We start from the raw sequence: 13,182 nt of genomic DNA, 5'->3' as shown, positions 1-13,182 counted from the left end.
TCTGTGGGATTTACACATGCTATTGTTTTGAGATGTGCCCAAAACACAAGTCCAGACTCAATGTCTCAAGGCTTGGAACCCTAACAATGACAGCTGGGCAGGCAGAATCCAATTCATCCCGAATAAGTGTGAAGAACACATCCATTATCTCCATTGTACAGCAATGGCTTTCAGCTAAGCCCTTCAGGGTGGAGAATACCAGTAGGTCATGTGACCGAAACCACGGGAAATAACGAGTTTTTATCTGAAGACTCAGAAAGGCCTGGGCAGTAAGCAGAGAATATCACAGGCCACAGCAGCTGCAGAGAAGGCAGTGCCAACTTTGCCTTCGAAAACAGGAGGTTGTAAAACCTAAAATGTCTCCAAGCCTGATTCCTAAATCCAAGTCCAGCTGTAAAGATATTGGATCTCCTCATATGAAGACTCCTTTTTTTAGTGAGCCTGCAACAACCCTTCTCCTACAACAAGCTAGACACATGAATTGTGAACTATTCTTTTATTCACAACTTGTAAAAGTACACTACTCTCTCTAACTGCAATTTTTCCTCAAGCATATGTGTGTGGGTGTGTTGTGAGAGTGCTGAGTTTTGATGTTTAGACTTTTGATGTGAATGCGTTAATAAACAGTCCTCTTTAGTTAAACCCACAAAAGCTTGTTGCTGTTATTTAAATTGACTACACACTCCGGGGGCTAAGAAACATACACATCTTCCTCTCCAAAAACCACACTGATTATGGGCAGTAAGGAAAAGGGTACAAGGGTTTCAGTTCACTCCCCTCCCGACTCAGCCAATAACAAAGTATAAACAAATTGCATCATGACCAAATCTATACTCTTAAATATCTATACTACAGCACAGAAGCCAGACAGCTTGAGAAGTACCTTGTTGCTGGTGGCTATGTGTTTTTGAATTGGAGGCTGGTCCAGGGTGTTGACATTGGAGTTCTCACTGCTTTCACTTCCACTGTCATCACTTAAACTCAATCTGAAAACAAAAAGGAACATGATACACACTGATCAGTCCTGAGCAAAAGAACCTAGATATATTGCAGAGCAGTTATCTGTGTACTGTGGAGACAAGGCATCCTAAATTATCATCCAGACTGCCCTGTGCACCAGATCACTTCATTTATACCCTAGAAAGAAGAAATATCATTAGCATTATTTCAGATGAGAGGAGAGAAAAGACACAAATTATCCTATTCTAGGACAGAAGAATTAAACTGCAAATGGAGCACTGGGAGCTGGGTGATCTCATCAGCTACATTTTGCACTTTTGAAGCTTTTCTGTTGAATCCTTTGGCAAATCATATGTCTATGAACTTCTAAACAAGCTGCCATCATATGATCAAAGGTCTGCTATAAATGATGCTCATCCTCTACGTCGTTTTAATTAGATCAGAAATTTCTCACTCTACCTTTCCTCACACCAGTGATGTTTCCCATTCGTTATACAAGTCTATCAATGTGTCAGTTTGGCTCAATCGACAGCACTTTCATCTCCCAGTCAGAAGATTGAGAGCTCAAGCACCATTTTAGAATTTGAGCTCATCACCTAGGCTAACACTGCAACATAGAATGAAAGGACTGTTCTACTGGCAGAGGCAGAGCTGTTCAGATGAGATATTACTCAAAAAACACTGCAAACATCTGCAAGGTTCAAAAAAAATGCCACACTATATCAGTTATACTCTCCAATCTCCAGCTCCCTCTTGAAGCTGCTGATCCTATTCATTCTCATTGCCTTTCCAGCCATCTAACCCAAATACTTATTTTCTTTTGGACAGGAGGGTGTTTTACTCCAGAAACCTATCGCCACATAAAAGGTAGAGATAGGGACTCTTTCCTCATAAGGCCACACTATACTTACCTAAATTCGGAGAGCTTAAACACATGTTTACTATGCATAGGCTTAGACAACCCCCACCCCCCAAATATATGCAGTAGTACTGCTGAAGTGAACCAGCTCAAGCCATACAGCACACTATCATAGAAACAGAAATACCTGGAAAAATTCAGCAAGTCTGGCAGTATCAGCGGAGAAGAGCACAGTTGACGTTTCGAGTCCTCATGACCCTTCAACAGAACCAACCCTATTTTTATAATGCAGCCAGACCTGCTGAGTTTTTCCAGGTATTTCTGTTTCTGTTTTTGTTTTGGATTTCCAGCATCCACAGTTTTTTGTTTTTATATCAGCAGACTATCACATTGCCCTGGCAAACTCCCTACTGCATGTCCTGCTGACTGGCTTCAGAAGTTATGCAGAACTAAGCAGAAGAATCACAACACCTAGTAATAGGTTGACACATCCAGGTTCAGCCAGTAAGCCAGGTGCCCTTCGCAACCATCAGTAATGTTCTGGCATACTTCCTGCAGTCTACCAGAGAGGGTTGACTTGATTCTGAATCTACCTTATTGACACCATAACCTCCAACGGTATTATTCCTCCCTTTTTCCAAGGAAGACAGTTACTAATTGATCTTTAGGTGACTGATAAGTACAGGTCTGATCCCTCACTAGATGGATAGTGGATACCACCAGCTTCCTGACCTCAACATGGATTCCTAATAATGAGGTGATTTAAGGCTATTTGCTTTTACTAGAAGGGACCGTGAATCCCAAATAGGATTGTTTCATTTTGGTGCATCTGCCACAGTTGGACCTCCAGCCTGAAAGCATTAAAGAAGCACAATTTCTCATTAATATCCACTGTTCCATTGAGAGCAATTATTCCACTTTCCTGGCACAATTGCAGCTCTCATTAATGGTGAGCTACAGCCCTTTAAGTGCTGCACATGCAGCGAACTTTGCACTCCACAGCCCCAATTGTGCTACTCTGTGGGAAAACCTTTTTCAGTGCTTATAGATTATTCAAAATAGTGGGTAGAAGTTACACGACAAATTCAGTGTGGCTTGTCCCTATACCACAGGAGCAAGAATGTCTGTGCCATTGTCATATTATTGTGCCAGGCTTACAAAATAGAGCTTCAGTGTTTATATGCTAACATTTTGCTTTATTATTCATTTATGGGATGTAACCGTCGCTGGCTAGGCCAGCATTTATTACCCATCCCTAATTGCCCTCGAGGTGGTGGTGGTGAGCTGCTTCCTTGAACCACTACAGTCCCTGTGGTGTAGGTACATCCACAGTGCTGTTAGAGAGGGAGTTCCAGGATTTTGAACCAGTGACAGTGAAGGAATGGCAATATATTTCCAAGTCAGGATGGTGAGTGGCTTGGAGGGAACTTACAGGTGGTGGTGTTCCCATGTATCTGCTGTCCACGTCCTTCCAGATGGTAGTGGTCATGGGTTTAGAAGGAGCCTTGGTGAGTTTCTGCAGTGCATCTTGCAGATGGTACACACTGCTGCCACTGTTCGTTGGTGGTGGAGGGACTGAATGTTTGTGGAAGGGTGCCAATCAAGCGGGCTTTGTCCTGAATGGTGTCAAGCATGTGAAGAGTAATTTCTAGGATTAAGCATCAATATCAAGGATTAATTTTTGAATCGGATTTGGAATTATATTCATTATTACGGCTGGAATTCAAAAGTACCCAGCATCTATTTGATTAAGCAAATAATCAATACTAACTGCTCCCTCAATGGATGTGGCTGCACTGCAGTGAATCAGACACACATTAAAACAAGGCAATGTGTATATAACACCTACACAGTAATGTTGATTGAAATTGAGTTCGGTTAAGCTTTTGAACCCTAAAATGGTTAAAATTTTGAGAAGATTCAATAGTAAATAGGTACAGAGAAACTAGTTCCTCTGCTGGGGAAATCAAAAACAAGGGGACAGAGTCCTAAAATCAGAGCTAGGTCATTAAAGAGGAAAATGGAAAAGTATTGTTTTACATAGATTATAGTAAAAATCTAGAACCTTCTCTCAAAGGGTTGTGGATGCTAGGATTATTGGAGCTTTCAATATTGAAGTCGATAGATTTTTATTTGGAAAAGGTGCAACGGAATATAGAGCTACAGCAGGTAAATGGAGTTGAGGTACAGATCTGTAGAGTCTAATTAAATGGCAGATGCTGAATGGCCTATTCTTGTTTCTATGTTCCTAAATTAAGAGACCTGGAAAGCTGAGAAAATAGACGAGTTCCTGCAAATGGACAAAATTGGATATTAGTTATGTCTTATTCTAAATAAAAAATAGTTGGGAAAGTGCATTTATTTTGTAGATTTTCCTACCCATTTCAGCAAGAATAAAATTAATTACGTGATAAATTTGCACTGCAATACACTATAATGTTTGGCAGACTGGTGGACCAGCAAAAAGACTATTAGGTTCTGCTTTTAATAAAGCAGTAACCTTGTTTTGGTATAACAGAACACCCCATGCCTAGATTTTCAAAACCATTTCCACTACACGAGTGCATTAACCCAAGTACCAAAGAGGTAAGCAATTTGAAAGGTTATATTGCAACCAGCAAAAAACATTGCATGTGTGTGCAGTGAACAAGCAGCTGCCACACCAGCACCACATTATCCACTCAACGTGTTGGCATGGGATGAGGGCAGGATTGGGTTTGGCTTTGATGCCCTCCTGCCCACCGTATAAAATACCTTGTTGTTAAACACTGTGTTCAATTCTGAATGTGGGCAAATTAGCTACAGGAGAGGGAGCAAATAAAATTATAATTTAAAAAGATAAATAGTAAAGGAAAAGATATTGATGCAGGCTTAACAAGATCACTGCCACCATTTTTCTGAAGTAAGTTCATACTGTTACTTGGCTGTGACTAGTGCAGCAATAAATTTAACTTGGGGCCTGTAAGTTATTCAGTAAATAGCTAGGGAAGCCTTCTTTAAAAGGGCTACTGGTGCTTAGACTTGGTCTAGGTATACAAAGGTGATCAAAATTTCTACCTTTGGTCCAGAGTGCACAGCTTCCAAACAATGGTTGAAACACAACTGAACTTTCTTTGTCACATTCCCATCTGTTAAGCTCACCGACCTGTGATCTCTGCTAACTGCGATGTTTTTTACAGGCCTTTCCTCCTCAGAGCTGCTGTCATCGTCAGAACCTTCGGACTGGATCTGCTCCACCATGGACCGCAGGGGCCCTAGAGAAAACAGGAGAAGTTGAACACGGATCATGCAACCATATCAATGGTCAACTGCCACGTCACTGTGTGGTTCAGTATCATCTGATAATGCTCCTGTGAAGCACCTTGGGATATTTCACTCTGTTAAAGGCACTAGATAATTGCAAATTGTTGTTGCAATGGGTCTCCTAACATTACAGTGATGATTTCATTACGTTTTAAAGACAAATCAGCCTTCTGGGTTTTAATAATCTCACTTTTGCAAACAGGAGAACATTTATCCCATTATTTCTCAATGCTAGGGTTTTTTCTTAAATGGCAAGGGGAGAGGTAGAGTTAGGTTTTTTGGTCTGAAACAGTAACACCAATTAAATCATTTATAGGGTCAGTGTCCCATGGATGCATAGTTTTACCTTTTGAAAAGTCAGTCACAAGAAACACATTGTCAAAATCTCTCCTTGGTCAGATGTACACATACATATACACACACACACACACACACACACACACACACACACGAGCGCGCGCGCACGCACGCAACCAGACGCGCGCACGCAACCAGACATGCATCTTTCTCAGCTGCCTGCACAATATAAATCTGAAGACATGCTAATAGGTGATTTAAAGAAAAAAAGGCTAAGGCACATGAACAATACACAGCGCTTCTTATATTAGTGTCTAAGATATGAAGCTTTCCTGAAGATCTTTAAATTGAACTCTACAAACAAGAGAAGGCCTATTTCCTTTAACCTAGTGCTACATTTTTCTCATAGTTGCCATTTAAATTAAGAGCAGAGGCTGGCGGGAAATCTAAATATTTGACAACAGCACTGGAAGAAGAAAACGTACAGAATGTGGACAGACATGAGGTCTAATGCCTCCTCTCAGGTTTCAGTGACAAGCATGGTAGCATCTCTGTAGTTGTGCAGTTACCATGGCCCTGGCCTTCTGCTGTGTACTTATCATCCTCACTCTCTCTCAAATTCACACCTAGTATCTCAGACAAATCTATGGGGTCTGATTTTCTTCTCCCGGGACTGGTGTAAGAGGGAATACTTTTTCTTCAGGAGGTATTGGAGGCAGGCAGGGGAAGACATGACAGATTGGTCACAAAAGTAGAAGCCCATGGGATCCAAGGGAAAGTGGTAAGTTGGATCCAAAATTGGCCTAAAAGTGGCTGGAAGCAAAGGGCAATGGCTGATGTTTTTGTGCTGGGTGTTTCCAATGGTGTTCCACAGGGCTCAGTACTGGTTCCCTTGCTTTTTCAGGTATTTAACAATGATTTAGACTTAAATATAGGGTGTATGATTATGAAGTTTGCAGATGATACAGAAGTTGGTTCTGTGGTTGATAGTGAGGGGAAAAGCTGTAGATGCTAAAAGTTAACAATGGACGGGTCAGGTGAGCACAAAAATGGCAAATGGAATTCAAGTTAGAGAAGTGCAAGGTAATGCATTTGTGAGTGCAAACAAGGCAAGTGAATACAAAATAAACGGTAGGATACTGAGAAACATATAAGAACAGGGGGACCTTAGAGTGAATGTCTACAGATCCCTGAAAGTAGCACGACAGGTAGATAAAGGCAAAATACAGGATAGTTTATTAGCTGAGGCATGGAATATATGGCACAGACAGATTGGGCTGAACAACCTCCTTCTATGCCACAAAGTTTTATCTAAGAGCAAGGGGGTTAGGCTAAAGCTGTATAAAGCACTAGTTGGGCCACAAACTGTACTCAGTTCTGGTCACCACATTATAGGAAGGGTGTTATCACAGTGGTACAGAGGGGATTTATTGAAATATTGCCAGAAATGGAGAAATTTAGCTCTGAGGAAAGAACGGATACACTTGGGGTTGTTTTCTCTGGAACACAGGAGGCCGAGTAAAGATTTAATCGAGGTGCATAAAATTATGAGGGGCCTAGATAATGTGAACAGAAAGGACGTATTTTCCTAAGCAGCAAAAATAATAACCAGGAAGCACTGGCAGAAGGATTAGAGAGGACCTAAGATGAAACTTCTCACCCACAGGGTGCTGGGGGATCCAGAACTCACTGCCTGAAAGGTGCTAGAGGCAGAAACTCGAACATTTAAAAAATACATGAATGTGCAATTAAAGTGCCTTAACCTACAGGGTTACAGTCCAAGAACTAAAAAATGGGATTAGGCTGGATAGCTCTTTTATCAGCTAACGTAGACACAATGGACCATATGGCCTCCTTCCGTCCTGCATATTTTCAATATTTCTATGTACGTGAAGAGGAGATGAAGAAATCAGACTGTTGTCCTTTTGGTGCTCATATGATAGCACAGGTGACAGATAGGTGAAGGCATGGGTGGGTGGGATAATTTACAAGGAGGTTAACTCCGAGGAAAGAAAAAGAGGGAGAGAACACAAAAGAGGCGATGCTGGTGCTGGGCCACACTAGGTCTGATCAGCTGCTAGACCGTTCTGGCCAGGTTCCAGTGGGCAGCCAGCTTTGGGTAGCAATAGGCTTTGTCCTTAGCTGGATAATGACCTTATTAGGTCATCGTTACTGAAAGAAACTCAATCGCCTTTCCACAAAATTCTAGAAACACAGGAGGCTGGAAAGGAAAGTGATCATCATAACATGATGAAACAGTAAACAAATATTCAACATTAAAAGGGCCAACCTTGAGGAAAGAACTGAAACAAATTGACTGGAGGCCAGCACTCAAGAAATTTATTTACATGGTGTGTATTTATCCTATATGTCTCGTTGCATTAATCCTCAGTTCGGGGCAGATCCAGAGCTCTGGATAAATACATCTGTAAATAGCAGCATGAGCAACAATTTAGAGAAGGTTCCATACCTTGTCTGTGGTTTTGAGATGGTGCAAAATCAGAATCTGAGCTAGAATCTGAACTTGAGCTTGAGTTGGACTGACTGGTCCGTATAGACTAAACATAGAGAAAACAGGAACATAGGTAAGTCAGGAAAAATACTGACAGTTAATCAACTGAATTCAATATCAACAGTGCAGTTCACTTTTAAGTCCCAGTGACATTCAGAATGATGGCAGGGTGAGTGCAAAACTTACTAAGGTAATTAGCCATAGTCCACACAACGGGCCAGGCGTGGTTATGTACAGCTTGAGGAGCACCACTCGGCATGTGTGGGGGCAAGGCGAGGAGGCAGGTTTCCAAGAGCTACCAGAGTCGGTGCGGGGATCGAACCTGCACTGTTGGCACCATTCTGCATCTGCACAACTGACTTAGAGATCTGGGTTAAATCTGAGGCCTCATCTGCAAGCTACCCACCGGTAACGACTGTAAAGTGGCAGCTTGTTGGTGAGTGTTACATAAGGCAGCCTGCCAGCACCAGAGATCAGCTCACTGGCAGGAAGATATGGTGTGGGAACGGGTTTCGGGAGGGATTTTTGGGAGGCAGGGAAGAAGGAAAATGAATCCTTTGAACAGCAGTAATTCTGTCCAGCTTTTACATGAACAAGCAATGGGGAAGAAGCTAAATCATTTACTTCCACAAACATCAATTTGGATAGGACATTGATCAAATTGCAGTTTTAAGCCTTCGAATAGACTTCATTCTTACATCCAATGATCCATTCTCGCTTTCAGGATTGCAGCTCTGAGTAATTAATCACCAATGCAAACTTACATTTAAAGGAACTGTACAAAAGCAAAATACCGCAGATGTTGGAAATCTGAAATAAAAACAAAAAATGCTGGAAAAACTCAGCAGATCAGGCAGCATCTCTGGTGAGGAACAGGGTTAATGGGCTGGATTTTCGATCCTCGAGGAGGGTAGCGAGGGTCGGGAAAATTTCCCCTCGGCCCACCCGTCTTGCTAGAAAGTGCCCGCAAGGACAGGGTTTCCATTGTGGCAGGGGCAGATGTGAACTGCAGTTGGAACAGCCGACCTGGGAAAAAGTTCAGAGGCAGCCACAGGGGCTGCTGGGTGCGGAAGCGGACTGTTTAAAAGACCCCCCTCAGTGCTGTGGGGCTTCATCCCAGTTATAATAAAAATAGAAAGGCCCTCCAGCTCTCAACCCTCACATCCCACACACTCCCCATGCCCCATCCATGCCACCTCATGGCCCCCAAACAATCCCTATGGCCCCCAAACAATCCCTATGGCTCCTCATTCCGCTCTGCCAAGATATGCCTCCCAAACAATCCATATGGCCCTTCATGCTCCCCTTGCCAAGGGATGCCCCCCCACCCACCCACTACGGCTCTCATGACCCCATGCCAAGCTATGGCACTTTCATGCCCATTCACCCACCATACACTGTTTGGAACCAATGAACCCTATAGCGACAGTAGGATGTGTTTAAAAAAAAGCTTTAAAGAGTCATTCATTGATAACTATCCACTTAGTTAAGAAAAACTCCTTTTTACAGCAGCTCACTATATGTGTCAATCATCCAGACCTTTTAAAGTATCAACAGTAGAAGCTACAAGCACTTGCATCCTCTTTATCTTATGTGAATAAACATTGTGAAATTGACAGCACAGGTCAGAGAAGAGCTGTCAATCAAGCAATGTTTTCCCTGGGGCTCAAGTGCTTTAGTACTCTAATGGGTTTCTGCGCTCTCAGCTAAGAATATATAATGAGGCTTGGCTGAGAACCCAGAAATCCATTAGCCCGCTGAAACACCTGAGCCCAGGGAACTCACTACTTGGCTGACAGCTCTGGCTCTATGAACTCCTATGTCAACTGCACAATGTTTATTTACACAAGATAAAGAGGTTCAAGTGCTTGCAGTTTCAACTATTGATACTTAAAAGGGTCTGGATGATTGGCACTTTTATTGGGCTGGAGTTTTTTTTAAGTGGAAAGTTATCGATGATGACTTTTTTTTTTAAAAGCTTTTATTATGCATTCTCCTGTCAATATAGGGTTCATTGTAAAGTGTATAGTGCGTGAATGGACAGGGAAGTGTCATAGCTTGACATGGGGGGCCATGGAGGTTGTTTGGGGTGCATTGCTTGGTATGGGGGCTTTAGGGACCATAGGAGTTAGTGGGGGCATACCTTGGTACAAGGGGCATGAGGGGCCATAAAGGGAGGGTGAGGGGCATATCTTGGCAAGAGGGCATGAGAAGGATCTTCTGAACTAACTTTTGAACAGGTTCCTTCATGCAGACAATGGTTCGCAGCACCTCTGAGGGGCTGTGAGCCACAACTCTTCGAAAAGCTGGCCTGACTCCATGAAGATTGTGGAGGTCTAGGACATGCCTAACCCCGTAATGGAGCCAGCCAGGTCGGGAGTGCAGGATGCAAACCATACCAGTATGCACCCTTAAAAGGTGCTCCTGAAAATCGGAAAACCCGGGAATGGAGTTGGGAATCCCGGAATCCAGACCCACCTTCCATTGTTAAAGGGCTCCTGAATCATCCCAACTCAGCAAAAATCCAGCCCATCGTTTCGGATCGAGGCGACCTTTCATCAGAACTTTCTGGCGAAAGTTCATCTCACCCCGAAACGTTGACTCTGTTTCTCCCCACAGATGCTGCCTGACCTGCTGAGTTTTTCCAGCATTTTTTCTTTTTATTATAAAGGAACTGTAGCTTGGGCAGCTGTAAAAGGAACATGGCAAGGTTCTTGTTTAAAAGTAACAGACTGACTTATTTAATTGATTCAGCAAAGATCCACTACTAATTGTGAAATTTCATCAACTTTTAAGATCTGCCATTTGCCAATTAAGACTAATGTGGTCCTGTACAGGGATCTGATGATGTACAGCATCTTGCAATCATCTGCCCTGCTAATAGGATATGCAAGATGTATCATTACAGAGCCTTAAACTATTATCATTCAGCATTATGTCAAGCCAGGAAAAGCAATGGTACCGCCAACTGTAGATCTTTGTTTGAGGGACTGACTAACAAAACTTCAACATGGAGAAAGTCAGGAATCTATCTGGAATTTAGCTATTGGTTTAAGATAAGTTTTATATTTTAAATATAAATAAATTGAAAACTACAAGCTGGACAGGTCATTGACTGAATGATTGATACAAGCTCCTATGAATTAAATGTCAGAACAAATAAATTGAAGACCACCACTTTCTGATTTTATTTTTGTGACTTTACAGAATGAACTTGGGAATGAGTTATGTTTAACTGTTGCATCTTAAAACAAAGTGATGGTAATTTAAACATAGGCAAAAAATGGTGATAGTGGGCTGGCAACCAATTATTTACCGCATTCCTCAGCCAATGATACCCGGGTTGCTGACATGTCAGATTGGTGAGGGGTCTCTCGTGGCTTTGACAGATTTGATAACCAGTCACAGATAAACATGAGGAAAGCTTCGTTATTATCTTAAGGCCTGCTTTCCTGCAGATCAGTGGCCATGCAGAACCAGTTCCAAGAACTAGTGCCATGGCAAAAGTGTGCATTGTTGATGATGTGCCTCAGGGTAAAATGAATGGATGCCCTCCCCCCAGCCTCTCTGATGTCTGTAGGTGTGGTAGAAATGTTGACCGGTTACTGTTAGTGGTGTCCCTAGTGGCAGCTTGAAATGATCTCCCAGAATAAAAGGCAGCAAATTTTACAGCCACTGACAGTATGGTGCCTATTGTGGAGGCTAGCCAGAGGTCAGGTTGCAGCATGCGCCATAACTCATTGACTGTTTCCCTTGGAAAGTGAGCACTCCGCAATCACTGCTCCTGGACAACTGACAGCTAACAGCTTAGGTATTCCATTGTAGGGATACAGACATGTGGGTGCTGAGTGCCTGCAGTGCTGCTTAACTAACCCGCCCTTCCTCCATTGTTCCTACTCTTTTTCCAAGAAGTAAAGATACAGGAGAATTCCCAATGGGAATCCATTGTTCCCTGTCTGACAGCAGATTGAGGATTGCTAAAGAAGAAGGGCAGCTCACAGCAAACAGTGTAATGGCAGAGATGAAGCGTGCTCGCAGCAGTGAAAAGTAAAGCTAATTTATCAAAACTGAGTCTGTAGAGTTTTCTGTAAATCCCATCCATCTAGCTGCTGGCTTCTTTAAATTGTCTTTGGCCTTTCCTCTCATGCCTAGCAACCTTGGTTGAGCTTTTCATAGCAGCAAGAACATGGAGGTAGAAATGATGCCATATGGGACATACAACATCACCACATCCCATTACTGTACAATTTGCACACACTCATCCAAAACAATCAGGTGGACATATACAGGGCTGCTGAAAATGAAGGCAGAAACACAGCAGATGCTAAATTAGACAGACGTCCAAATAGGATGGAACTCCTGCTCAATTTCTACTCTAGGCTACCCAGCTCACATAAGTGTAGTGAGTGACCATGAGCAAATAATACAGACTTCAGTGTCATATTGACAACTTCCACTACATGAAGTCTTTCACTTAGAAGCAACCAGGTGGTTTCTCCTCATTTCTCATATCAAGGGCACTTCAAAACTTAACATTAATTTTTAAAAATTAGTGTTCCATAAATTCAAAGAAACACTGAATGAAACAGGAACATTGAACATGTACCATCATGACTAAAGAAATGGCAGCCTCTGTGCTATTTTGCATTGCTGGTTGTTCTTACATTTTAAACAAATCATCAAGATTTTCAAATTAATTTTGCATCAGTATTCACTATTGTGCCTAACAAGTTTTTTTAAAATGATAGAACAACTGAACAGTAGCAGGAATAAGATAAAATTGTTTGTTTCATATCTTCACACAATTTTTTTTCCTTTTTGGAATAGTGGACAAATGTTTGAAGGATTAGCTGGCTGATTATTGGCCAATTGAAGTGCATCATGAGCACTCCTTCCGTAACCAAGGAGTCCTGGAGTGGGACTTGAACCTGGGACTTCTGGTTCAGAGGCAGCGGTGCTATCTTACTGAGCCACAAGACTTCCTAAAATATACATTTACAGAAGCTTTTAAGTTTAACTAATAATAGTTCGCAATTTCCAAGCTAAACAATGTTGTACTCAATTTTCTTGCATGCGGCTGAAGTTATCTGGGTTAACAACCTTTGTATGATTCTAGACAGTCTCACTTTAAAGAATCTAGGTAGGCTTACTGATGGACAGAAGTTAACAGACTGAAACTTTTCACAGTTACCAAAACTGTACAAATTTAAATAATTATCTAATAAAAGCAGAGGACTGTCAATTAAGCAAA

General features: G+C 42.1%; 1 protein-coding gene across 2 annotated transcripts in view; it reads right to left on the bottom strand.

Annotated features, from left to right (window-relative positions):
* mllt1a (MLLT1 super elongation complex subunit a) overlaps positions 1–13,182 on the bottom strand; it is an 81,461-nt gene that overhangs the window by 11,504 nt on the left and 56,775 nt on the right. Inside the window, exons 7-9 of one of the 2 annotated variants that reach the window (XR_005945177.1) lie at positions 7,890–7,977; positions 4,877–5,073; positions 884–986 (exon numbers count right to left, since the gene is read on the bottom strand). Coding sequence is in view for 1 of the 2 variants with exons in the window: in XM_041205145.1 (XP_041061079.1) it covers positions 884–986; positions 4,965–5,073; positions 7,890–7,977 (300 nt within the window). In the remaining variant the exon portion in view is untranslated. The remainder of the gene's footprint in view (positions 1–883; positions 987–4,876; positions 5,074–7,889; positions 7,978–13,182) is intronic. The other variant, XM_041205145.1, reaches the window with a different exon arrangement.

Source organism: Carcharodon carcharias, chromosome 14 (assembly GCF_017639515.1).
Source record: "Carcharodon carcharias isolate sCarCar2 chromosome 14, sCarCar2.pri, whole genome shotgun sequence".
Lineage (NCBI taxonomy): Eukaryota > Metazoa > Chordata > Chondrichthyes > Lamniformes > Lamnidae > Carcharodon > Carcharodon carcharias.
The sequence above is the reverse complement of the archived record's forward strand: the minus strand, read 5'-3'. Positions and strand labels throughout refer to the sequence as shown.